General features: G+C 38.9%; 1 protein-coding gene across 3 annotated transcripts in view; it reads left to right on the forward strand.

The window, feature by feature from the left end:
- RNLS (renalase, FAD dependent amine oxidase) overlaps positions 1–18,456 on the forward strand; it is a 280,639-nt gene extending 262,183 nt beyond the window's left edge. For all 3 annotated transcript variants that reach the window (XM_018041533.1, XM_018041534.1, XM_018041536.1), the window contains one exon: positions 16,990–18,456. In XM_018041533.1, coding sequence (XP_017897022.1) covers positions 16,990–17,142 — 153 coding nt within the window. In that variant the 3' untranslated portion in view covers positions 17,143–18,456. The remainder of the gene's footprint in view (positions 1–16,989) is intronic.

A 27,820-nucleotide genomic window follows, 5' to 3' on the forward strand; every position in this document is an offset into this window, starting at 1 on the left:
AGTCCATGAGGTCGCAAGAGTTGAATACAACTTAGCAACTAAGCTACTATCAAAATCCCAATGGCCTTTGCAGAAATGGAAAAGCTAATCCAAAAATTCATACAGAGTTTCAAGGGACCCCAAATAGCCAAGACAATCGTGAAAAAGAATAAAGCTAGAGGACTCACACTTTCTGATTTCCAAACTTGCTATTATACAAAGCTACCATAATTAAAGTATTGTAACAATATAAGAATAGACATATAAATCAATGGAATAGAATTGAGATCCCAAAAATGCTATACCTATGATGAGCTGATTTCTGACAATGTTCCCAAAAACATTCAATGGGAAACGAATAGTCTTTTCAACATATTGTGCTGGAACAACAGAATATCCATATATGAAAGAATGAAGTTAGATCCTTACCTCACACCACATGCAAAATCCACCTAATATGGATTGAAAACATAATTATACAAGCTAAAAACATAAAAGTCTTAGAAGAAAACATAGGGGTAAATCTTTATGACTGTATCTGACAGTGATTTCTTAGATATAGCACCAAAATCATAAGTAATAAAAAAAACAAGTAGAAAATTTGGACTTCATCAAAATTCAAACTGTGTGTGCATAGAAGGATTAGCAAGGAAGTGGAAAGACAGGCCATAGAATAGGAGAAAATATTTGTGAATCACTTATCTGAGAAGTGTCTACTATCCAGAATATATAAAGAACTCAATAACTTAACAACAAAAAGTCAAACAGTCCAGTTGAAAATGGGCAAAGGACTGGAATAGGACTCCTCCCCCCTAAAAATATAAATGGCCAATGAGCACATCAAAAGACATCCCATATCCTTAGTAATTGTTGTTGTTCTTGTTGTTTAGTCACTAAATCATGTTCGACTCTTGCAACCCTATGGACTGGAGTCTACCAGGCTACTCTATCCATGGGATTTTCCAGACAAGAGTACTGAAGTGAGTTGCCATTTCCTTCTCCAGGGGATCTTCCTGACCCAGGGATCAAACCTGTGTCTCCTGCATTGGCAGGCAGATTCTTTACTGCTGAGCTAGGGAAATGCAAATTAAAGCCAAATGAGATACTATTTCACATCTGCTATGATGGCTATATTTTTTAAAAAAGGAAAACTAAGTTTTGGTGAAGATGTAGAGAAAGCGGAGTACTTGTAGGGAATATAAAATGGTTTTAGCATTTCCTCGATAAAATAAATGTAAAATTATAATTTGTTCAATCCATTCCAATCCTAGATATATACCCCAAAGAGTTGAGAACATGTGTTCAAATAAAACCATGTACACAATGTTCACAGCAGCATTATTCAGAATAGCCAAAGGTAGAAATAACCCAAACGTCCATCAACTGATGAACAAAAAAAACAAAGTGTGGTATACCCATAAGATGGAATATCATTCAGCTGTGAAAAGCAGTGAGGTTGGTACGTGCTTCCACATGGATGAACCGTGAAAATATTAGACTGAGTGAAAGAAACCAGACGTGAAGGTCTCTTCTTGAATGATACAACATAGGTGGAATATCCAGAAGAGGCAAATTCACAGAGACAGAAAACCGGTTAATGTTCGCCAGTGGCTATTACTAATGCTAAATTTCTTGTTATATATTTTAAACCCACAAACCAAGGAAGAGATATGGATGACAAGCAAGCACACAAAAATATCATCACTGGTGAACATCACTGGTCCTTGGGGATATGCAAAGTAAAATGACAATGAGATACCCTGACACACCTACTCGAATGCCTCATATCAAAAACTCTGAAGATACCAAATACTGGCATGGATGTGGTGATTCTCACATATCACCATGGGAGTGCAGCATGGCATAGCCCCTTAGGAAGACAGTTCCACTGTTCCTTACAAAGTTAAATATACACTTACCATATGACCCAGAAACTCTACTTTTAGGAATTTACCCAAGAGAAATGAAGTCATAAATCTACATCAAAACATATATAAATAAGAATTTATAGCAACTTTATTAATAATAGTCCCAAACTGGAAACACCCCAAATAGCCATCACCTGATAAATGGGCAAACTGTTGCACATCCATAAATGCAAAACTACTCTGTAATAACATGCAACAGACTACTAATATCTGCAACAGCATGAGTGAGTCTCAGAAGTATTACCTAAGTGAAAAAAGTCAGAATCAAAGGCCACATACTGTATTATTCTAAATATTTGTGTGACTTTCTGGAATGGACAAAACTGTAGGAACAGAACACTGTTGCCGGGGCTGTGATTGGCCGGCTGGTGTTAACCACAAAGAGGCACAGGGGAATTAGGTGGAAACTGATGAGAACATTCTCTGTAGTATTTTATAGAGGTAGTTACACAACTCAGTATATTGTCACAACTTATAAAACAGTACACATAAAAAGGGTGAATTTTACTGTATTATAAATTACACCTCAATTCAGTTGACTTTAAAATCCACTTGTTTCTTTATCCTCAACTATTGTCTTAGGAGCACAAGCATTGAACCTTTTATTTTCACCATATTAAAAGTAGAAAGAAGGTTGTTTTCTAGATGCAAAAGTCAAAATGGCTGCAATATTTTCCCCATAATTGCTCAACCCAAACAAAAGGCTGTTGGATTTATTCAGCATGAATGAGAACCAGAGAGAAATAATGGTCATACTTCTGGATTGTCAAGAAAAAGAAGAAGGAGAAGAGGATGGGAGAAGGGATGGAGGATTGAATTAGTTGGAAATTAAGCAGTTATTAATTTAAATGGAGACTTCCCTGGTGGCTCAGACGGTAAAGCGTCTGCCTAAAACATGGGAGACCTGGGTTCGATCCCTGGGTCAGGAAGATCCTCTGGAGAAGGAAATGGCGACCCACTCCAGTATTCTTGCCTGGAAAATCCCATGGACAGAGGAGCCTGGTAGACTGCAGTCCATGGGGTTGCAAAGAGTCGGACGCGGCTGAGCGAGGAGAAGTGGTGATTAAGTTCAGTTGAGTAGGAAAGATGATTTTAAGTTTCTTAATTCAAAATCGAAAGCATTCTGGGCCCTGTGCATCCTAGGAACCTAAACAATGGTATCATTTGAGAGAGTGATGCAGCATTATATTTAAATGAAACCAAAGAATGCAGGTCCATTAAATCACCTTGTAACTTAGGAACTGGTTTGTCTATCCTCACACCTTACACAGTGCTCAGCAACTACTATGAACACAGCAGATATTTGAAGAGCTAATAAATGAATGTACTAAAACTTGCTGAAGGACAGAATAATTTTCTATTCAATTAAAAACTCTAAAGGGAAATGTCCCACGACTGTTGTTTTGTCTGTTATTACTGCCACAGTACTAGAGAAAACAGTATCTCATTCTTTATTGTGTGCTTGTTCTGAACAAGTCCTCGTCAAAATAGACTGCTCCAGTGTTTTCAGGACTTTAAAAGTCAGAATAGATCTGAAAGGATTCAATGTAGACTTCAGCAATTGAATATACAATTTCAGCAAAGTATGTTCTTTGCAGTTTGAGCGCACTAAAGCTGCTGCATGGACCATATAATTGATTTGTGGCACATTCTGCCTGCATCTACCCAGTGGTTTATTAAAATAGAATAGACAAATACCAATAAAGAGAAAAGCTCCACTGAGAATTGACCAAACCACATCACTTTCTTCACACCTAGAGTATTCCAACCAATAGTAATTTTACAGCAGCTCTCTGTGTACCAGATACAGTGCTCTGTAGCCAGAATCCCAAAATACAAGCAAGACTTTCCCTAAAGCACAACAAAGAAACGGGTTTATGAAATCACCATTAAATATAATAGAACATTGGAGAGATGAGTAGAACAGAGGCAAGATGAGATGATGCACATAACACATAAGAACCAATTAAAAATGTACCGTCTCTGCAGGAAATCACCGTGTTGATAAAGCTCTTTATGAATATTAAGTACTATAGCATAGTATAAGATAAATCTGAGAGCCTGAAACACCAGTGGCCAAAAGAGGTACAATATTTTTTAAGGAGATGCATATAAAAATAGATTAAATGGTATATCAGCACCCTGAATTTATCATCATTTTCCCAGTTCTGAGTATCACTTATCTTCCGTACTATGCAGTATATGGTTAGAAATAATTCTTATCAACACTTTTCTTAAGAATATAACAGATATAGCCCATATGTCTGCAATATCTGGCTGCGCCACAAAAAATCTGCGCATGGAGAGCTGATTCTCCTAAGTAAGAATTTTTAAAAGATTTTTTTAAAAAATTAGATGTAAATTGGCTAGGTCATCCAGAAAAAAATGTAGCTTTTTTTTTCCCTCTGTGACATCTATAGCTTTTAAGAATGTATTTACCATCTCATGAGGGAAAAAATTATTTAAAGGGTTATTTAGACTTTATGTCTGTGCAGGCTCACTGCAGTTTAGCTATAAACTATGATAATAGCGTGGATTGGTCACTGTGGTCTCCATCTTTTTAAATAAAGGCAAACATCTATATATCCCATTATACACACATATAGACATTCACACATATACACTCAGCTAGTTCCATTTTACATACTTTCAAAGTATTTTCTATGCAATGGCATTTTATGAGATGAGGGTGAATCATCTGGGAAAGAAACCACCTTTGCTACCTATCTGAAATTCAGACTGATTCATGTGTTCCTAGTGCCTTTGCCTGGACTCTGCAAAAAGTGAGCTAGCGGTAGAGAGCGGTAGGAGTTTCGACATAAGTGTTAGCACAAGGATTACAGACATCAGAATACTTGTTTCCTGGACAATGAAGTTGCTCAAGGACAGAGTTAGAATGGGGAGGTGCGATGACACAGAACGTAAAAGAAAAACTCAGAGACTGAGAAACCAAGGGAAATTATTTTCATAAAGGAAAAATCTCCGCCATATGTAAAAGACCACCTGAACCCTGAGAATTTAAATCTTTCAAAATTTGAGTCAGTTTTTTGTTGGCCCATGTGCATAGAGCCTTTGAGCAACACCAACCATGTACAAAGAAGATGTAAATAGAGATGCTGGAAATACAGAAATGACTAAAACACAGTCCCCATAGCTCTCTACTTCTGAGGACTCAGAAGACTTTTTAAACATCAGATATCTCTTACCAAATTGTAATTTGGTGAGTTAAGTGTAGAGGAATCAAGAGGAATCAACATTTTACTGCCTTTCTATCAAACCCCAGAGGAACTTTAAAAAAGGGAGAGAGAAAAGGATAAACGTAGTACATTTTTAATTTGGCCAATAGAAAACATTCTGTACTGTTAAAATGAAGTCTGTATTTCGATTTTCATTTCTCAGGTGTCCCTTTCCTGTATCACAGAAACTTACTTAGGGGGTCAATAGTATTTTTCACTATTGACATAACACTAAAGTCTCATCATTTTCAGAGTGCCTGGACTAGCTTCCCATCTATAAATATGTAAACAAGCATTTCCATTGACATCAGTGTAAGTTATGGTCTCGCCTTCATTTATTTATATTTCTCTGTCTTTTTGTAAACAGGCATATGGTAAATGCTTATAATCAATGCCTTGGGAATATGGTAAGAATGGAGAGATATAAACAGAGAATCAATACAAACCACATTTACCTTCTAGGTGCTTGCAATTTGAAAGTAGGTATTTATCCCACATTTGTTTAAATCTTCCTCCCCCAGTTCCTCCTTTGCTCCACCTTTTATGGTTACTCCCTGAATATTTCACTTCAGATAAACAAACAAACAATGTTTTACCCAGATTCTAGGTCTGTCCTGATTAATATTTGTATCATAGGGAGGTTGTGCAAGTTTCTGGGAAGTAAGTTTTACACAAGGTTTTATTCCATCTGTTAAAATTACTCATCCACTCACCAAGTCCAAACTAAGGTTGTCCAGTGTTACTTGAGATTATTGATGTTTTTTTGAAACTGACCTTTGCTGCCCCCCAACACCCCTTTTATGGGAAACATTCCTCAGGCTGACAGAGACTCTGCTCCGAGCCACATCAAGCACCTCGCCCCAGAGCACTGGCTCCAAGTGTGTTTATTTCATGGACCAGTACAATTCTTCTGAATATTTTGGGAACCAGTATAATATTGCTATCTTTTTATTCTGCAGTTAAGAATTTAAAAAGCAAAACATAGCTATAAGAATTTAATGAAAATAATAACCCTCCCCCCAAAATATGTAGTAACAATAGAACCTGATAATAGTTTATAAGTAGAATACATTTTGCTCTATGAAAAAGTTCATAATTCTTCTTATTTTTCTCTTATTGCCATAGATCGACTTTTGAGAACCACTACCTTTGAGCATTGCATAGGGACTATAAAAGAATAAGTTAACCAAATATTCAATTTCTGCTGTTTATGTACCATGGCAGGGGTTCAGGTTGACACTGGCAACAGAGTAGAGGAAATGAGGAAATGTATGAATCAACTCCATACCATCTTAGGCCTCCTAGCTATTCCTGTTACCAGTGTGGTCAGTACCTCACACACACAATGGGCAGGGGAAATGCCAACACAAGGATATCATTACTCGAAGTCTGCCCCAATCAAGTTAGCATACAACTAGAACACAGTAAGATTTTTCTTGAAATCCAAGGACAGTTTAAGGAGTCACCCTCACACATAGAAATTGATTAAAAATCAAATAAAAGAAACAGTGTGCGTATCAAAAACACAGATGATGGTTTATTCTCCATCTGCTGTCAAAATTCAGGCTTATCAAGGTTAAATAAAGTGACCCTTAGGAATGTAGAGTAACATAAGAAAGCAATAAAATTACCTACAGTCCTTTATAGCTCCAGAGGGTTTCTTAATGTAAATTCTTTCAAATGCAATTGAGAAATAGGAGATCAGTAGCATCACAGGGAAATCATATTGGTTTCACACATGTTGATGTTTTCAAGTGATTGGGGTACGTTTTCTCACAAGCAAACAGAAGGTCTCAGAAAATATGGAAAACCTTAAGAAAAAAACTGAAAATCTCCAGAAGTATCTTCCTTTAGTTCCATAGTGGCAGCTACAGTGACCTTAAGAACCACTGGATTTTGCACTATGTTATACTTTTCAGCAAAAGTGGGAGTACTGATGGAAAAATCACAAAGACATTTCCCCTTTGCTAAAATGATGGACTAATGAAGAAGGCTATATCCTGGAGATTTTTAATTTTGGTCAAACTGGTCTCTTTTAGAAGCAACTTCCCTTCAGGACCTACATCTCAAAGGAGAAAACATAAGCCCCAGAGTTTAGGATGCATAAATGTTCCAAGATTCAGAGTCTGGGAGAATGTTAATATTGCTAGCCACTTCACGTTATTGTTTTTGTTGGTGTCAGTAGTTAGGTTCTGAGCTGGCTATGCCAACCTATTTTCCTACAAGCCCTGATACTGGTAATGCACAGTTATATAGAAGTATGGTTGTTTAGTTTTCTACAACTATCTTGTAGTCAAAATATCTGTATTTTATTTTCACATGTCAGTCAAAGCCCTGATGTGACCCACGAAAGGGCAGTGGTCTAGGAGGCTACTGGAAGGTTATTAGAAGGAATTGGAATTGAACTTCCAGCATCATTGGTTGGATCCTGATGTGATCCACATCAATGGCTCCTGATGTGACTCTCATTCTTGGCATTCAAGTACCTCTGCTTTGGACAAAGACAGTGCATCAGACTCTCCTGGCTTAATGGGGAAAGAGGGAAAAAAAACAGTAAAGAATATTTAATTCTCTTATTTGTAATTACATGTTTGCTCTGTAATCTTGTAATCCAGGATTGGTATATAGGATCCCTCTCGAGTGCCAGCTTCAATTGACTGGTAGTGGCTGCCTGAAGCAGTGAAGTGACAAGGATGCTGAAGCCACCTCTGGGCTCAGTGGGGAAGAAATGCCGCAGTCGATTAGTGATGTCTGTCAGGCGGCGCCGCACTTGCGTCACCCCCGTAACCTGTGACACAGTTGAGGAGATTTGCCTGCTAAGATGAATGGTCTGGGAAGACAACCAGATTCAGCTTTAGAATCGGTACATTTACCTTTGTAAGTGAACAAATCGATTCTGTGGTAACCAGTCTGTCTCTGTCAGTTTCACCTGAGGCGGCTCATTTGGGTGAATTGGGAAATTGGAGAGTTTAAACTACCAATGCCGAAGGCCTTGGATGCTCCGCCACTGAGATGCTGCTGCTTTCCTGAAAAGGCTCTGCTTAAAGGATCCTGCCACTCAGTATCTTTGTACTTGTTATGCTTTTACTAACTCGTGGGTCTTCACCATACTGCTCCCCTTACCCTACTCACTATTTGCTGTATTTCCTCAGTTGTAAGATGCCATCAAGGGGCCAGGTAGGATGAAGTTTTCACACATGTGAACTTGGTTATTTTTAGTGGTCCAACGGGGGGGGGGGACCACCACTATAAACATGTAAACAAACATTTCCATTGACATCAGCATAAAATGTGTTAGTTGCTCAGTCTTACCCAATTCTTTGTGACCCCATGGACTGTGACCCGCCAGGCTCCACTCTCCATGGGGATTCTTCAGCTAAGGATACTGGAGTGTGTTGCCATTTCCTCCTCGAGGGGATCTTCCAGACCCAGGGATTGAACCCTGGTCTACCCACATTGCAGGTGAATTCTTCACCATCTGAACCACTAGAGAAGGACCATTTGGGAAAAGAATGAGTCTTGCTGATTACTTAAAAACATTTCTTTCCCACTGAGAAAATACACAGTCAGAACTTGAAGAACAGATGTCAACATCTTGGAGGAAAACCCCAGCAAGGACAATTTAGTGGACTGTTTACTCTTGTGAGAAATGCTGGATGACCAGCACTCGAGGCAGCACAGAGGACCGATTGTTGGGGGAAGAGCATGGACATTTACACCCTGAGTGAAAGAATTTTTTCGCAGAAGTCAACTCTGATTATGAAGAAGTTTTTGGAAAAGCCAACCAATCTATTCCTCTCTTATTCCCTTTTTATGTTTGCAAAAGATCTACATGTAGATAATTCTAAAAGAACTTCTCTAGTAAGTATAAAATAAAATTTTATTTTATGCTAACATCATTTTTTAATTATTCATATATCTAAAATATCGGTGCCTATTCCAACTGATGGTACCTGAGATACTGTGGGCAGGAATCCCTTAGAAGAAATGAAGTAGGCATCATGGTCAACAAGAGTCCAAAATGCAGTAGTTGGATGCGATCTCAAAAACGACAGAATGCTCTGTTCATTTCCAAGGCAAACCATTCAATATCACAGTAATCCAAGCCTATGCCCCAACCAGTAATGCTGAAGAAGCTGAAGTTGAACGGCTCTATGAAGACCTACAAGACCTTATAGAACTAACACCCACAAAAGATGTCCTTTTCATTATAAGGGACTGGAATGCAAAAGTAGGAAGTCAAGAAACACCTGGCTGCTGCTGCTACTGCTGCTGCTAAGTCACTTCAGTCATGTCTGACTCTGTGCGACCCCATAAGACGGCAGCCCACCAGGCTTTCCCGTCCCTGGGATTCTCCAGGCAAGAACACTGGAGTGGGGTGCCATTGCCCTCTCCAAGAAACACCTGGAGTAACAGGCAAATTTGGCCTTGGTGTACGGAAGGAAGCAGGGCAAAGACTAATAGAGTTTTGCCAAGAGAACGCACTGGTCAGAGCAAACACCCTCTTCCAACAACACAAGAGAAGATTCTACACCTGACATCACCAGATGGTCAATGCTGAAATCAGATTGATTATATTCTTTGCAGCCAAAAATGGAGAAGCTCTATACAGTCAGCAAAAACAAAACTGGGAGCTAACTGTGGCTCAGACCATGAACTCCTTATTGCCAAATTCAGACTTAAATTGAAGAAAGAAGAGAAAACCACTAGACCACTAAGGTATGACCTAAATCAAATCCCTTATAATGATACAGTGGAAGTGACAAATAGATTTAAGGGACTAGATCTGATAGACAGAGTGCCTGATGGACGGAGGTTCGTGACATGGTACAGGAGACAGGGATCAAGACCATCCCCATGGAAAAGAAATGCAAAAAAGCAAAATGGCTGTCTGAGGAGGCCTTACCAATAGCTGTGAAAAGAAGAGAAGTGAAAAGCAAAGGAGAAAAGGAAAGATATTCCCATTTGAATGCAGAGTTCTGAAGAATAGCAGGGAGAAATAAGAAAGCCTTCCTCAGCGATCAGTGCAAAGAAATGGAGGAAAACAACAGAATGGGAAAGACTAGAGATCTCTTCAAGAAAATTAGAGATACCAAGGGAACATTTCATGCATAGATGGGCTCTATAAGGGACAGAAATGGTATAGACCTAACAGAAACAGAAGATTTTAAGAAAAGGTGGCAAGAATACACTGAAGAACTATATAAAAAAGATCTTCACAACCCAGATCATCACGATGGTGTGATCACTCACCTAGAGCAGGACAATCTGGAATGTGAAGTCAAGTGGGCCTTAGAAAGCATCACTATGAACAAAGCTAGTGGAGGTGATGGAATTCCAGTTGAGCTATTTCAAATCTTGAAAGATGATGCTGTGAAAGTGCTGCACTCAATATGCCAGCAAATTTGGAAAACTCAGCAGTGGCCACAGGACTGGAAAAGGTCAGTTTTCATTCCAATACCAGAGAAAGGCAATGCCAAAGAATGCTCAAACTACCTCACAGTTGCATTCATCTCGCATGCTAGTAAAGTAATGCTCAAAATTCTCCAAGCCAGGCTTCAACAATATGTGAACCATGAACTTCCAGATGTTCAAGCTGGTTTTAGAGAAGGCAGAGGAACCAGAGATCAAATTGCCAACATCCTCTGGATCATTGAAAAAGCAAGAGAGTTTCAGAAACATCTATTTCTGCTTTATTGATTATGCCAAAGCCTTTGACTGTGTGGATCACAATCAACTGTGGAAAATTCTGAAAGAGATGGGAATACCAGACCGCCTGACCTGCCTCTTGAGAAACCTATTTGCAGACCAGGAAGCCACAGTTTTAATTGGATGTGGAACAACAGAGTGGTTCCAAATAGGAAAAGGAGTACATCAAGGCTGTATATTGTCACCCTGCTTATTTAACTTCTATGCAGAGTACATCATGAGAAACGCTGGGCTGGAAGAAGCACAAGCTGGAATCAAGATTGCGGGGAGAAATATCAATAACCTCGGATACGCAGATGACACCACCCTTATGGCAGAAAGTGAAAAAGCCTCTTGAGGAGAGTGAAAAAGTTGGCTTAGAGCTCAACATTCAGAAAATGAAGATCATGGCATCTGGTCCCATCACTTCATGGGAAATAGATGGGAAAACAGTGGAAACAGTGTCAGACTTCATTTTTGGGGGCTCCAAAATCATTGCAGATGGTGATTGCAGCCATAAAATGAAAAGACTCTTTGGAAGGAAATTATGACCAACCTAGATAGCATATTGAAAAGCAGAGACATTACTTTGCCAACAAAGGTCCGTCTAGTCAAAGCTATGATTTTCCCAGTGGTCATGTATGGATGTGAGAGTTGGACTGTTAAGAAAGCTGAGCACCGAAGAATTGATGCTTTTGAACTGTGGTGTTGGAGAAGACTCTTGAGAGACCCTTGGACTGTAAGGAGATCCAACCAGTCAATCCTAAAGGAGATCAGTCCTGGATGTTCGTTGGAAGGACTGATGCTGAAGCTGAAACTCCAATACTTTGGAGTATTGGAGTTGACTCATTGGAAAAGACCCTAATGCTGGGAGGGATTGGGGGAAGGGGGAGATGGGGACAACAGACGATGAGATGGCTGGATGGCATCACCAACTAGATAGACATGAGTTTGGGTAAACTCCAGGAGTTGGTGGTGGACAGGGAGTCCTGACGTGCTGCGATTCATGGGGTTGCAAAGAGTCGGACACGACTGAACAACTAAACTGAACTGAGAATCAGTGAAAAGCAGTATATTTACATCCATAATAAGCCCCAGCAGAGAATCTGATTTTTCATAGGTTGTCTAAGTTCTCTCAAGTTGGTTGCACCTCTAGGATTAGAGTTTCTGAGATCTTAGTTATTTTCTTGTTCACTTGAACATCACCTATTATAGTATCTCATATGGTTGGTTTTAAGTTACCAAATGGGCTGAACTGCCAACTGAAACAGGTCGCCCTAAAATATAGCCTCTCTGTAGGCCAAACCAGTGAGATCATTTTATTGGTAGATGTCTGACAGTCCAAGGACAAGCTTTAGCTGTCGGCATAGTTTGGAAGAGAGAAGGTACGTTATCACATGAGTCACTGAATTTTTTTGCTATTTGTCTATAATTTTGTGGAAATAATCATTAGCCTATTGTCTGCCTCCCTGTTTCTTTTCATCTTTAATTTCATTCTCATACCCAAGGGACTTTTTTTGTGTGACTGTTCACAATTAACAATCAATATAAAAATAAACTATTATGTTAAATCATATAAAAATTGACAGTCTTTTACCATTTCTGACCTACAGAATCAGCAAGTTTGTGTAGTTTAACATATGACATAGGAGACATTCACGGACAGCGGTTGACAGAAATATTTATCATTACTGAGAGCCTTCTAAATACAATAGCTCTTCCATTTGAGCTTCTGCCAGCTCTGTGGGGTTTTATGTAGCCGGTTCCATATGAAGACCTTCATTTGATCAACTACGTGTACAATATTCTATCTTTTTTTAACAACTCAATGAACATTTATTGCACACTTATTATGGGGTAGGCACCACTTTCAGCCTTGGATACAAAGATGAGTGCATCACAGTCCCCACTTTGCAGAGCATGCAGTCTAAGAAGGGAGACAGGCATGGACATAATTATAGTGCAAAACAGGAAGTAACATAATAGATACAAATGACATGCTGAAAAGGCACTTACCATGCTTGGCAGAGCAAGAAGACCTCTAAGCAGGTGACATTTGTGCTAGTTCTTGAAGGATGAGCAATTTGGTGGCAGAAAAGAAAGAGAACAATGCAACAGCACCAAGCAGAATGACTTGTTCAAAGTCACAGAAGCACAACAAAGAAGGATGTGCTTGAAGAACCTTAGTTTGAATATAGATGGGATGCGAGGCAAAAGAGAGAAGCAGCAAGAGGGGAGGCTTGGATGGAGGGAAGATTAGGTTATGGAGGGCCTTTCATGGGGGATGGGGGCTGAGAAGTTTGCATTCTATTCAGCAGGTAGAGAGGAGTCACAAAACACATATGGGTTTAAATCACTTGGATGTAAAACTGCTTTTTCTGCTTCAAATTCATATGTCCAGTCCAGTCATCGTCTAATTGTAAAGAAACCTTTCATTAGTGACCCCAGAGCACCAGCTTCTGCAGTGTGAGTTCTTTGTGACCCCCCACCCCATCCCGGCACACATGTGAGCCCAAGCATCCTGGATTCCCAAGGGATTGTTTCAGCCCTGACATCTCTCTTAAACATAGTCATTGAGCTGTGGTTCCTCACTGTGGCTGGAAACGTAGCCAAAGACTGCATTACTGTGAGAGATTGTGGCTTTGACTGTTACGTGTTCCTCCTCTGCAGGGCTCTCTGCTTCACTTGGGTGAAGGAGCTTGCAAGCACACCCTTCGTGTTTTCATATTTTCCTCACTGGGTAATTGCAAAATGGGCGAATCCACCTAAATGCAGCAAGATTGATTTCATCCCGACTGCAGACTGGCTAATCAGTGGCCTAGTTTTCCAGCCATGTGATCTGGCATCTGGCACTCACCACTCATCAAATGAAATTACACAGCACCAATAAATTGCCCACTCTCTCCTGGGCAGAGCTTTTTCCCTTAAGCTACCTCCTGCTTAACACTTGTGTAATGTTTAATAGTACCATAGTTTATCTATACCAGGATGCCGGCTGGAATGTATGGAAACTTTACTAAGAATGGAGAATTATATATATGTGTGTGTGTGTGTGTGTGCATATAAATTATACATAGACACCTGTTTATGTATTAATATATATGTGAATGAATTATCCCATTTATGTGAATTTTCCACATGATGATCACGCATTTTTTTTTACTTAAATCTTTATGGGAATGTTTCTAGGGTGGGGCGGAGGGGAAATTCTGCTCTGTTTGAATGCTTCTTCACCTCCAAGCTTTCTGTTCTTGGGCAGGAAATAGTCTCTCTCTGAGTCTTAGCTGTCTCAGCTATAAAATGAGAATAGTAGTAACTACCTCATAGGTTGGTATGTGAATTAAGTAGGATGTGTGTGTGTGTAAGGCATTTGGTATGCAGAGAGCATCCAAAAAATGGCAACAATTAATACTTTATGCCTGTTAGAATTGGTCCCTAAATATTGGGGCCTTCATCAGTAGCAGTGATCATTGCCGGAAAACTAATAGCTGGCACCCTCAGGAACTATTAAGAGCCAGAGAGGTATTTGCCCTGCACTAAGTGACCATAGACTGCCAGGCTTTTCCCCAGCCCTGTCTGGTTTTTTAGTGTTTCTATAGCATCCCTTGTTTTCAGACTGTGTATTGTCACATTCTAAAATCAATAGTATGTATAGGACCCAGCAGCTTTCTTCCTCCCTTCATGATTCACTGACAAATCAAATCATCCAAGTTGCTAAAATTCCATCTAAAGCAGGATATTAAAAGCTCTGATGGAACACCCAAGTCTGTGCTTCAGTGTCCTCACTATGTCCTATCTATTTTAGCCACTCAAAGACCTTTTATGCCCATTTCAAGATTATCGGCTATGGAGGACAAATAATGCATGATCTCACGTGTGGAATCTAAAATAATCAAATGCATAGAAGCAGAGAGTAGAATGGTGATTGCCAGAGGCTGGTGGGAGGGGGAAATAAGGAGATGTTGGTTGAAGGGTACAGTTTCAGTTATATGTGATGGGTCAGTTCTAGGGATCTACAATGCAGCTGCGTGACTGTCGTTAATGATTTGTTGTCTAGTCGCTCAGTCGTGTCTGACTCTTTTGTGACCCATGGACTGTAGCCTGTTAGACTCCTCTGCCCATGGAATTCTTCAGGCAAGAATACTGGAGTGGGCTACAATTTTGATACTCTATTGTATACTTGAAATTCGCTAAGAGTACAGATCTTATTAATTAGCTTGATTATTGTGATTATTTTGCAATGTATACATGTCATAACCTCAACTTGTACATCTTAAATGTATATGTAATTTTTATTTGCCAATTATACTTAATAAAACCTGGGAGGGCATGAGAGAAACTATAATTTAATATAATAAATTAAAACTGTGACTTAATTTTTAAAAGATTATCTGCTATGTCTGTGATAGATGATATTGCTATCAAGTGAGATCAAGAAAAGTGAGATGATACTTAGGTCATTTTACATTTGTATCTGAGTGATACTGGTCTTTAAAGGTCCATATCTTTAGTGATTCAAGAAGGAAATAATTGTACCACCTCCTTTTAAAGACAAAATATGGCATATAAATAAAAATATCTATGTAAAGTTTTTATGGTTTTAAAAACTATAAGAGCATTATGCTAACTCAACCTATCAAGAAGCAAAATTGGCTCCATAATCCAAATAGCATTTATCATATTGCTTGATTTTTTGGTGTGATTTTTAAACAAGTAAATTCTCATGGGTCTTATTCTGCTTCTCTTCATGAAAACACTGTATGAGAGAGACCAGAACTGCCATGTTGTAGTTTATGTGAAATGCACCCCCTGAAGTTGTGCAGGAAAGTGGTCCCAAGTGAGACTGTCTTTATAATAGCTTTGAGTAATTTGGCTTTTTAGGGAGTTTTTGGTGTTCAGTAGCCAAACCACCAGTATCCAAGATAAATACATTAATCGCCCACTCATTCCCCTCACTGTGAATGTTTGTTAGCAACATACATTCTAATTTAGAGAATAATTTTTCCAATAATCCTATGCCTTTTTCGTCATTTCAAATGTTATAAACTTGGCTCTACGAAATCAGTCCTAGACCTCAGCTGATTCTCGTTTCGGCGCATAAACAGTGCTCCGTTCTTTGTTGCTGCTGTTTAGTTGCTAAATCGTGTCCTCGTCTTGGCAGCCCCATGGACTAGATTTTTTGTGACCCCCAAGGACTATAGCCCACCAGGTTACTCTGTCCTTGGGATTCCCCAAGAAAAAACACTGGAGTGGGCTGCTGTTTCCTTCTCGAGGGGGTTTTCCTGACCCAAAGGTTGAACCTGGGTCTCCTGTGTTACAGGTAGATTCTTTACCACTGAGAAGCCCAAGTAGACTTTGTTTGAAACAAGGTATTCCTCTTATCTCACCTCTCAGTTATGTTCCTTCTTCTAGTCAATCTCCTCCCCCAACACACACGTACACACATACATGCACGCACACATGCACACAGACGCACACATGCACACACACACACGCACACGCGCGCGCACACACACACACACATTGGCTGTGGACATTTATACATCTTACTCCTTCCCTTTGGAAAGCCTTATACCTGCTTCCTTCCCTGGAAAATTTTGATGTTTCCATTAGAACTCAAGTGAAATGACCAGTCACACCCTTTTGAAACTTTCTCTGTCCAGTATGCTGGCCTCCTCCCATGCGTTTTTATAGCACCTTGCCCTTCTCCCTGTCTTAGTCCTTACCTGCCAGCAGTTGTGCTGAACTGGAAACTCCTTAAAGACATGACCCTTTAAATCTCTTTTGTGTTCACCTTGTCTGGCATACAGCAGGTTCTCAATACTTGGTGAATGATTTCATGAATTTCATTTCCCCCTAATGAAAAACTTCACTGTACTTCCAACTGATTTAGCAGATCGTGACCAATTAAGTTTGAAGTTCAATACACTTCTGATTATCTTATCAAATGACTGAAAATGTAAACATTTAAGAATTCATTGCGAACACTTGGGCAAGGGGGAAAGTTTAGGAGTCTTAACCTAGTTTCCTTGCTCTTTATAAAACATCTTGATTTCTTCAGGTAGGGAAGCTTCCCCAGGTGGGCATTGACATGATAGCACAACAGAGCACTGAATGTCAATCTCAATTCTTTTTTTTTTCTTTTTTAATATTTTCAGGTTACAAATGCTGCTGCCAACTGTCTTGGTCAAATGACTCTTCATCTCCAGCCTTTTCTTGTGTGTGGAGGGGATGGATTTACTCAGTCCAACTTTGATGGCTGCATCACTTCCGCCTTATGTGTTCTGGAAGCTTTAAAGAATCATATTTAGTACTGCTTGTATTCTTATTTTTCACATGTACTTTGGGGTTTTTGTTTTCACAATTTTCTGTCATTGATTATTTTGTTTTCTCTTTTGTTGAGAGAAATTACTGGAAAAATTGTTCTTTACTGATTATTATTTTTCACATGGAGTATAAAATAAATTTTATAATTTCAGTACTTACAACTCCTACAAGAATGAAAAATCCTTTGTACTTTATACTTTTCTCCACTTTTCTGAATTGCCGTGTTTACCCACTCCTTGTTGGAGGCAAAGCAGTGCTTAAGAAAAAGCAAAGAGCTCTCCCTCCAAATTATGTCAAATCCAAGTAGCAGTTCATGTTCACAGACCTTTGTTGTCCTTTTGAAAATTTCAGTCCCAAATAAAGAATAGTGTTTATCAAGATATCGTGATAAATCTTCAAGTATATCCTTGATTTGATATTTTTGCAAATTGCTGAGCTACAAGATTTCTCCACACTGTGGAAACAAAGGGTAATTTTTGTTTCTCGTTTCTCTTCCAAGTTATTAAATGCTCCTGAATTGTAGGTCACGTATGTCATCATCTCTAAGAACGCAGTTTGGAGGGCAACTTGACTGACAAAGAAATGTCTCTTCAAATTTTCAGAAAATAACCAGATTCAACTTGACTTTCCGAGTCACACAGTACTTCTTAACCTTAAGAAATCCAGCCCTAATGGGAAAGATAAAAATTAAATAGAAGCTGAGAGGAATTATATTGATCTTTACCGTGTGCTATCTCCTGCGGCTAGTGCTGTTACTTTTATGCCCTCTCCAGTGTGTGCTGTGGCATTTAGACTGTGTCAAGTTTAATGAATTTAATACAAAAAATTTTTACTGAACCAGAAAATAGATGCACTTAAAATAGTTCAATATTTGCCAACTTAGCGGTTCAGCATATCAGCCACATGCATCAGTGACAACCCATGACTTGCTGGCTCGAGAGAAATTGATCCCCAGCCTTCTGAACAAGCTACTTGTTGCTAATTTAGAAAGCAAACTGGTGAGTTCCATTTTGTCATTTTGAAAGGAAGGAAGTCATCACAGCCTCTCAGATCACTGCAGTCTCTCAAACTAAGAAAAGTTCCACAAAAGACCCCTTAGCTTGGTAGTATTTAAAATCTCACACTGACATGCCCACTATCAGGCATGCACAGGCATGGGCAGAACTTGTTTATGTAACTACAGAGTGGGTTTTTTCTATGGAATGTTCTTATACATCTCCTACTTGTGATCAATTGATGGAAAACTGAAATGCCTACGTGTGGTTAACGTCACTTATTTTTGAAAATATAGAAAGGAAAAGGGAAATTAATGTGATCTCTTTTATGATACAAAGAAAAATATTGAGATTTCTTTCATCATTTTGGCCTATATTTGATGAACATTTGTCTTTCTTTTGGTTATACCCTTAAAATACAGTAGCAAATATATTCAATATATTAACTGTTTTGTTTTTAACTAATATAATTCTGGAGCCATCTGACTGAAAGCATCCTAAGCTTTAAAGCAATGTTATATTTGTTTCAAGAGTGTTTATATTCCAAAGAAGAAAAAATTATTTATAAACGTGGGATGTGTTGCTTAGAGAAAGTACGCTAAGCCATTACGGACGAGTTATTTTTTATTTAAAACGTTTTTTAATGTGAACCATTTTTGAAAGTCTTTATTGAATTTATCATGATATTCTTTCTGCTTTATGTTTTGGCCATGTGGCATGTGGGATCTTAGCTCCCTGATCAGGGATCGAACCCACACCCCCTGCATTGGAAGGCAAAGGCTTAACCACTGGACCACCAGAGAATCCCACTGATGAGTTTTAATATCTGTTCATTCAAAATGTGCTTCCCTAATAATTGTGCATTTGCTTGAAAAATACTGTAGCAATGTGAGAAAAGATATACAACCCTGCTTAGTATGTAGGTCATTGTTACTTTGCTGATTTAATCATTTGAAAACTCATTTTGCATTTTGATCCACTCTGATAGAAACACACCAATTCCCTGATGCTCAAATAAGGAAAGAAAATGTATCAAAAGCTTGTGTTCTCTATCTTCATTTACCCCTTCCTCTTTAGAAATAGAAATAGATATGGAACTGTCTTGTGCTAGAAGCCATCCCAGAGGCCATGAGATTCAGATGGCCAGGATGTCCTAAAAGACCCAGAGCCAAGGTGGCCAAGTCCCCTGAGAAATACGGGTCAGTACCTTTTGGAAAAGGGCTCCCACAGGACCACACAGCACCACAGTACTTCCAAACAAGAACTTTTATTAATCAAACACAGACAAGAAAATCTGCTCTGTTTTGAAAGGAGCATATTCAAGTGAGAAACGGCTTGAGCAGTGGGGTGATTTAATACTTGTTAGCTGATAAATATAGCCTTTGCTGGAATAAAACTATACAATGCAGGGTTGAAAAGCTTAATTACTAAACTGTCTATGCACGTCTTGCTCAGGCAGCGAGGGTGACAAATTATAGCAGTCGAGTAGTATTTTTCACCTTTGGCATTTCTGAGGGGAGAAGTATGTCTAAAAACATCGAGTGAGCAGTAATAATCCCAGACCAGATATTACTGAGGGGAAAAAAAAGACATATTATTGAGTCACCAGTCTTCTGTGCAAAATGCCATCAGCCCCACCCCTCCTCCTACTTGGTACCTTGTTAAGTAAAAAGAACAAGGTCAATTTTACATTTATCTGGTATTTTATTCTCATCCAAGTATATGTGCATATGTATGTGTATATATATATATATATATATATATATATGCTTTGTGCTATGCTCAGTTGCTCAGCTGTGTCCAACTCTTTTGTGACCCCCATGGACTGTAGCCCACCAGGCTTCTCTGTCCATGAGATTTCCCAAGCAAGAATACTGGATTGGGTTGCCATTTTCTACTCCAAGGGAATCTTCCCGACCCAGGGATAGAGCCCACGTTTTTTCTGTAGCTCCCACATTGGCAGATGGATTCTTTACCACTGCACCACCTGGGAAGCACAATATATATAAATTCTGGCATTACTTTTGAAAACTCAGATATTGATTCTCCCATCAACTTGAATAAAAAGCAGCATTGACTGCTTTATATTTTAGAAAAAAAGATTATATATATATAAAACACATATATGTATATTTCAAGTATATCTGTATATATATGCTTTTTTTTCCATCCTCCTAATATCTTGTAAAATAAACAGAGCGGGGAATTATTATTCACATTTGACAAATGAGGAGACTGAGGCACAGAGCTTGGCCTAACAAGGTCGCATCATCAAATGCAGGGCAAGAACCCGGGCCTCCCGTGACCCATTTCTATTTACGTGGCACCGGGCTGCTGCCAGATGAGCATGGTAATTAAAGCTGAACTGAAGTGTTGGTTGGAGGTGCAGTCAGCACCATGTGGTCCCCTTATTGATGTTTCATTTCAGAGAGCTAACACTAATCCTGATGTGATGTATACAGGAGTCTAATACGGAATAGAGTCTCTGTAGGTACTGACTAAATGATTTATATTCCGTTATTTTCATTTGCTGGTTTATTTCCTCCTTTGGGGGGCACTTGCTGTGAGAAATGGTTGCATCCTAATGACACTGAATTTCAGCCCAGCAGTAGCTGGTTAGCGAACAGGCCCCCTCTGCATCCAGCCTTCCCTTCTGCACTGCTCTTTGTCTCTCCGTTCCCTTTGTTTCATGCTGTCCTCTACCAGTTTCTACCATCACTTTCTCCCCTCCTATTTTTTTTTCCCTCCCTCTTCTTACCCTGTGTCCAGTTCTCCATTCTCAGAAATCTGGAATATAAATACAACTACATTATGATTCATGGCATCTGTAATTTTTTGCCTTAATGTAATCTCTTTCTTCTACAATTCAAATCAGTCAATTCTGCTTTTTATTCAAGTTGACGGGATAGTCATTACCTTGATTTTTCCAAAGTAATGCCAGAATTTAAAACTATCTGTAGCTTTCAAGGATCTCAGTGCTAATAACCTAAAATATGGTACCGAGCTCTGTGGTGGACATAATGGAATATAATTAGCCATCTCCACCTACTATGCTAGTTAGGGGAAGACAAGTCCCATAGAGTGGGAGGCAGTAATCACAGACAGTAGATAAGATACTGGGAATCCTAAGAGGAAGAATCATGTTTCCTCTCCAGAGAGAGGGTCTCCAAACAGAAGCAGGGATCCATCAGGAAAATAACTTTGGCAAAATCCCTCTGCGCCACACCGTAACTGGGCAGCCCTGGCTGCCTTTAGGAATCCAAACTGTGTATCAGAGTGGTCGGGAAAGTGATTGCTTTCTGTGGAAAAGGCTCAGTAAAACACAGAAGGTGGTCTCTGGGAAAAGGAAGGAGCCTCAGCCAATCTCCGACTAGCTGGTGCAGGACTGAGTTGCTGTATCCACTCTGGAATGTCTTTGTGTTTCAGCCAATATCATCTGGCCAGGTAAGCCAGGAATGGTTGAAATGGTACTATGTCCTGTGTTTTCTTCTCAACAGACAGAAATTACAGTCTACTTAAGAGTTCACAGCAGAATCTATCCAATGTGCCTGCTAAGGAGAAAGAATTTCCAAAGAATGTGTTAATTGAAAGGCATGTAGAATCATCCTGGAATGTCTAAGTTTAGAGGGCCTTGGAGACCGTTTAGACCAGTTCTTAGCCATCTTGGATTTTGAACCTACTTGAGAAGCTTGGGAAAGCTATGAGATTTTCTCCCAATAACAACGCAAACAAGGATACACGTGTGCAAATAGAATTTGCATACCGTTTTAGAGCCTACTAGCTAGCTGCTTGTTTTTGTAAATACACTTTTATTGGAATACAGCCTTACCCACTTGTTTGTGTATCATCTGTGGCTGTTTTTGCATTACAACGGTAGAGAGTGATGTTTGCCATAGAGACCATTTGGCCTACAAAGTCTAAAATCATTACTATCTGGTCTTTTAAGAAAAAAATGTGCTGACTCCTATTTTAGGAGGTTACAAACCCTCCAAAATCTATTTTTAAATACTGAAGGGGGAGCTCCATGGACCTCAGATTAATAACCTCTAAATCTGTATCCTATCAATTTATGTAAATATAGGCTTATCTTAGATGTACACATTTGGTCCACTACTCCTTGATCCCATGCCCCATTGTAAATCCTTTAAAGCAAGCAGTACTATTTTGCACATATCCCCTGGAGTTAAATAAATCTGTTTTAATCCAGACTTTTGCTCCTCATTCTGTGACCTTGCAGTTAAACGGCTACACAGCCCACTTCATCGTTGAAAGCTAAGTTAATGGTAGCTGCCCCGTAAGATTGTTATAAGGCTTAAATATACATAAAACCTTAACAAAGTCCTGGACACATAGTAAGTGCTCAAGAAATAATAGCAATGATGGTGATAATGATGATGAAGGGAATAAGAGTAAGGAAAAAAATGTAAGCAGATCCTGTGCCTCAGAGACCCCTGCAAAAGGCAGTTTCCTCTGCATTTATATAGGACATGGTAAGAGTTTGTTCATTGAATAAATGCTGATGAAACTCGGAAGCTTAACAGCTCTAGAATCTCGAAATCTTCATGAAACAAAACAGTAGGGTCTGCCTGAGACCAGGTATGGGCCACTTTCTCCTTTCCTGTCATAGCTAATAAGTATATGCTTGGGGGAAAGGGTTTGCTCTAACATGGTCCTTGGAAAAAAACCAGGACAGGTCATGACCAGGAGTAGGGACAATGTAAAATAAAAGTGTTCTCTGCAGTGAATGGTGTCTTCTCCTTAGCAAGTATGTGTGCTGAATGCAAAGAATTGCATGCTTGGATTGGATTCTGCTGAAATTATTTACTTAATCTCTGAAATGCTGTGAAAACTGGGAGTGAGTTATTTCACATTCTTGACATGTTTGGCTAAGTATGCAGATTCATTTCCTGTCTCTGGCCTTCATTTTAAAAAGCTCAACTCCTGGTAAATTCTGTGACATCCTAAACTTACCACTTTCTAGATGTGTAATCTTGGACCAGTTTCTTATATCTTTGAGCCTCAGGAGCTTCATCTATAAAATGGGGACACTAATTTTTCCTGCCTTAAGGTTAGGAGTTATTTGAGTGTTTTAGAATATAATATGTAAAGTGTTGAGCATTGTGCTCTGCACATAGAAAATAATAAATGTTAGCTGTTTCTGTGAATCTTACTATTAGTGAAGTGTGGTTTAGGAAAATAACTCTGTCTCATAACCATCCCACCACCTATAGTAGCTTTAAACCTAGCTAGGAAGCCACTTTATTACCTGTAAAACTCACTGGGGACTGTATTCAAATGCCAGCATAAGTTTGGCTTCATTTAAACTAAATTTTTGTCAGAAATTCTTATTGACTTTGAGTGAATGAGTGAATGAGCGCTTCACTATTGCTGTGCTCCTTAATGCGGTTCACAGCACACTGCTTTTCCCCAGCCAGTCTAGTCTCCCCACTCTTGTGATACCAATCACATGTCTACCAACTGGTTCAGTATCTACTTGCCACCAAAACTGGCAAGATCAACACCATCAGGGCCCAGCACTTAGGAGGTACTCAGTAAACAGATGTTGATGCAGTGAATAAATACATTCAACCGATGAACATTTCTTAGTCTAATTTCAACAAGTAGCAAAGAAAATCATTGCTGATACAGAATCATCCCATAGAAGAAAAATGTACCAATTTTATCTTCAGTGTGCTGGTGCTCAAACGCTCAGGCGTGTATGACTTTGCAACCCCATGCACTGTAGCCCACCAGGCTCCTCCGTCCATGGGATTCCCCCAGCAAGGATACTGGAGTGGGGTGCCATTTCCTCCTCAGGGGATCTTCCCGATCAAACCCATGTTGCTAATATCTCCTGTATTGGCAGGCAGATTCTTTACCACTAGTATCACCTGGGAAGCCTTATCTTGGGTAGAGGAGATAATTACAAAAGTACCTACGTTCTCCCTGTTTGGTCTGTATCCATCAATAGGTGAGTTCAGAAAGTCCCTGCTTTATGCTCCCTCTAACTTTGGGAAGTCCTTATTTGGAGGCAGGGGAATATGGGAGAGCTGCTCTACGTTTGCAACTGCCTAATAAACACTTGTATTTCACTTTTCATTTTGCCTAATATATAAAGGTTTCTGCCTATGAGCAAAGGAATGAACCAGACTAAAGAAGCCTGATGAGTCTGTTTTACGTTTCTTATGAGAAACTGAAGTCATATATATTGAAAATTATTAAAATTAGACAGAAGAAATAGCTGAAGAGGGGAATTAACAGAACTTCAATTTAAATAATTATTAACTAGAAATTCATTTTTTGCATCAATTTCTGCGTTTTTACCATTCCCGAATACTTGGTTCACTTCTTTTTTCTTTCCAGTGCCTCTGATGCACATGGCTAAAGTCGGATGAATCTTGCAAAGCCGTGGAATCAGGATTTCTTTAGAACGTAGTAAACTCTATTACTACTCTATTAGTCTATAAAGGACTTCCCTGGTGGCTCAGATGGTAAAGCGTCTGTCTACAATGCGGGAGACTGGGGTTCGATCCCTGAGTCGGGAAGATCCGCTGGAGAAGGAAATGGCAATCCACTCCAGTACTATTGCCTGGAAGATCCCATGGACAGAGGAGCCTGGTAGGCTACAGTCCATGGGGTTGCAAAGAGTCGGACATGACTGAACGAATTCATTTTTTATTTTAAACTCTATTGGGAGAGGTTTGTGTGTGTGCGTGTGTGTGTGTATGTATGTGTTTTTTCTTCACTTTGGAATTCCCCAGAACAGTGACTGTCACAAATTGAGTGACTAATTCAAGAAATTTAGACCATCAGATTTTAGGAAGCTATGTTATATAATTAGAAGATGTAGCAAAAGAAATGAAAAACTAGAAGTCTTTCAAGTCCAAAAAAATACCAAAAAATGAAAATGAAAAGCTTTTGAGTCAAGAATCATGTCTGACTTATCTAAAATAAATTCCCCAAGCCTAGCACAGAGTAGGTCACATAGTAGACCCTGAATAATTTTTTATTGAATGGTTAAGTGATTGAAAAAAGGAAAGCTTATGTGAAAATGAGCATTAGATTCTAAAAGACCCAAGAGAAAAAATCCTAGAAATATATTATTTAAAATGAGCCATTTTAAATAATGGGTAGCTGGTGTGCTTGTGTATACACACATGTGCTAGAGTGGGGAGGGGAGGGCAGGGATGCTTTTCCTGTGCAAACAATCAGTGTAGCTTCTGTGGCAGTGTGTTCCGCATTGTGGTTTATCATCTACCAACAGTGTGTACTCAGGGTTTATTGGGTTACATTTATATTTCTTGGTATTCTCTTTATTAGAATTGATTTAAAGGTGACAAGCTTTAGATCTAGTGTGGGATCCACTTCTACAAGTCACCAACCTCAAACTCACATAGTATGTTTTAGCCATTAAAATAAACCATGTTTACTTACTTTTTGGAAAACAAACTATTTGCTGCAAACCAAAAGATTGTCCCAAAAAAGTGTAATACAGAGGTCATTGTGGAGAAAACAAAACCTGGCAAGTGTCACTTCATTGAGAGAAGTATATTATCCACGGTGAACAGTACTGTGACAAATAAACTCTGTATTAGAGGAAAGAGCTGAAAGAATGTGTCTATAAACAGGAAATCTGTTCATTTAATAAACCATATTAATAATAATAACATTATAATTATTTAAATAAATGCTAAATATTGTCATAAAATTAACATATATAACTGATATAACCAATAACATATATAACCAATGGTAAACTCATAAGAGGCAGAAACTATCTTAGAAGGATAAAGATTATTTTAAAACTAACAGACATCACAATTAAGAACCAATTCCTAGAATTATCTACATTAAATTGGGAAGACATCAAAGATCCTTGCATCAATGTTTTGAAATTTCTAGGGAATGCATTAAGGCATGGAACATATTTAAGAGATGTGAACACTAGAAAAGAAAGGTGAAATGATTACTAATTTCTGTCAATATGATTATGCTTCTTAGAAAACTCAGGTGAACTAACTTTTCAAATTAGTAAGACACTTCTAGTCACTACGAGACTGCTACTAGTCACTACTTTGAGTATTATAAACACTCAAAGACCAATAATTTTTCTATATGTTAATAATTAATGCAAATATATCATATTTTTAAAATTAAGAAACAACATAGAATACAAAAACATATCTCCAGGAAAATATATCTAGAATTTATATAAGGAAATATTTTTTAAATCTGAATATATTTTTAACAAATTGAATAAGTAGAAATATATACCATGTCCCTGTAGGGGTATACTGAATATAATGAATTTTTCCATTTTCCTCTAATTAGTCTATAGATTAAACATAATCACAATGGGATTTTGTTAATATGAAAAAATAAATCTAGAATTCATCTGGAAAAAATTAACAGATGAAAGTAAGTAATAAGTTTATGAGCAAGCAGGCCATAAGTGTTGAACTTATCAGCTATTAAGATATATTCTGCTGCTGCTGCTGCTGCTGCTGCTGAGTCGCGTCAGTCGTGTCCAACTCTGTGTGACCCCATAGACGGCAGCCCACCAGGCTCCCCTGTCTCTGGGATTCTCCAGGCAAGAACACTGGAGTGGGTTGCCATTTCCTTCTCTAATGCATGAAAATGAAAAGTGAAAGTGAAGTCGCTCAGTCAAGTCTGACTCTTAGCAACCCCATGGACTGCAGCCCACCAGGCTCCTCCGCCCATGGGATTTTCCAGGCAAGAGTACTGGAGTGCGTTGCCATTGCCTTCTCCGAAGATATATTATAGAATTAGGTAAATAAAACAATTCACTAATGATCCTAGAATTGACATAAATGAATGGAAATAATGGCTATAAATGCACTTAAGGTAGTAAAGGAAACATTACAAAGCTATCGAAAAAGGAAGACACATGCAACAGCATGGATGAGCCTTGAGACGTCGTGCTAACTGAAATAAGCCAGTCACAAAAGGACAAACAGTGTGTGATTCCACTAATGTAAGGTTCCTAGAGGAGTCAAGTTCACAGAGACAGAAAGTAGCACAGTAGTTGCCAGGGGCTGGAGGAAGTGGGGAATGGGGAGTTAGTATTTATTGGTACAGATGAAAAAGTTCTGAAGAGGGATGGTGACGATGGTTGCAGGATAATGTGAACATACTTAATGCCGCAGAACTGTACACTTGAAAATGGTAAATTTTATGTTATGTATATTTTACCACAATTTTTAAAGAAGAAAAAGAAGTTGATATTTCTTACATTTAAAAAAAAAAAGGAGTAGGAGAGCATTCACAAACCCATAAGAGAAGCACGAGGCCCCTTCTCTCCAGCAGAGAAATATACCACATCTATTCTTCCCCCCTTAACATCCGATGTAACAGAAAAGGCCAAAAAATGGGAGAAAATACACACATGTATGAACATTTTTCACTTGGTAAGTAATCAAAATACAAACCTATGTATATGTATATACATAGATATGGGCTTCTCTGGTGTTTCAGATGATAAAGAAACGCCTGCAATGCGGGAGACCTGGGTTTGATCTCTGGGTCAGGAAGATCCCCTGGAGAAGGACATGGCAACCTGCTCTTCTTGCCTGGAGAATCCCATGGACAGAGGAGACTGGTGGGCTACAATCCATAGGGTCACAAAGAGTCAGACATGACTGAAGCA

This window comes from Capra hircus, chromosome 26 (genome assembly GCF_001704415.2).
Source record: "Capra hircus breed San Clemente chromosome 26, ASM170441v1, whole genome shotgun sequence".
In the NCBI taxonomy this organism is placed as follows: domain Eukaryota; kingdom Metazoa; phylum Chordata; class Mammalia; order Artiodactyla; family Bovidae; genus Capra; species Capra hircus.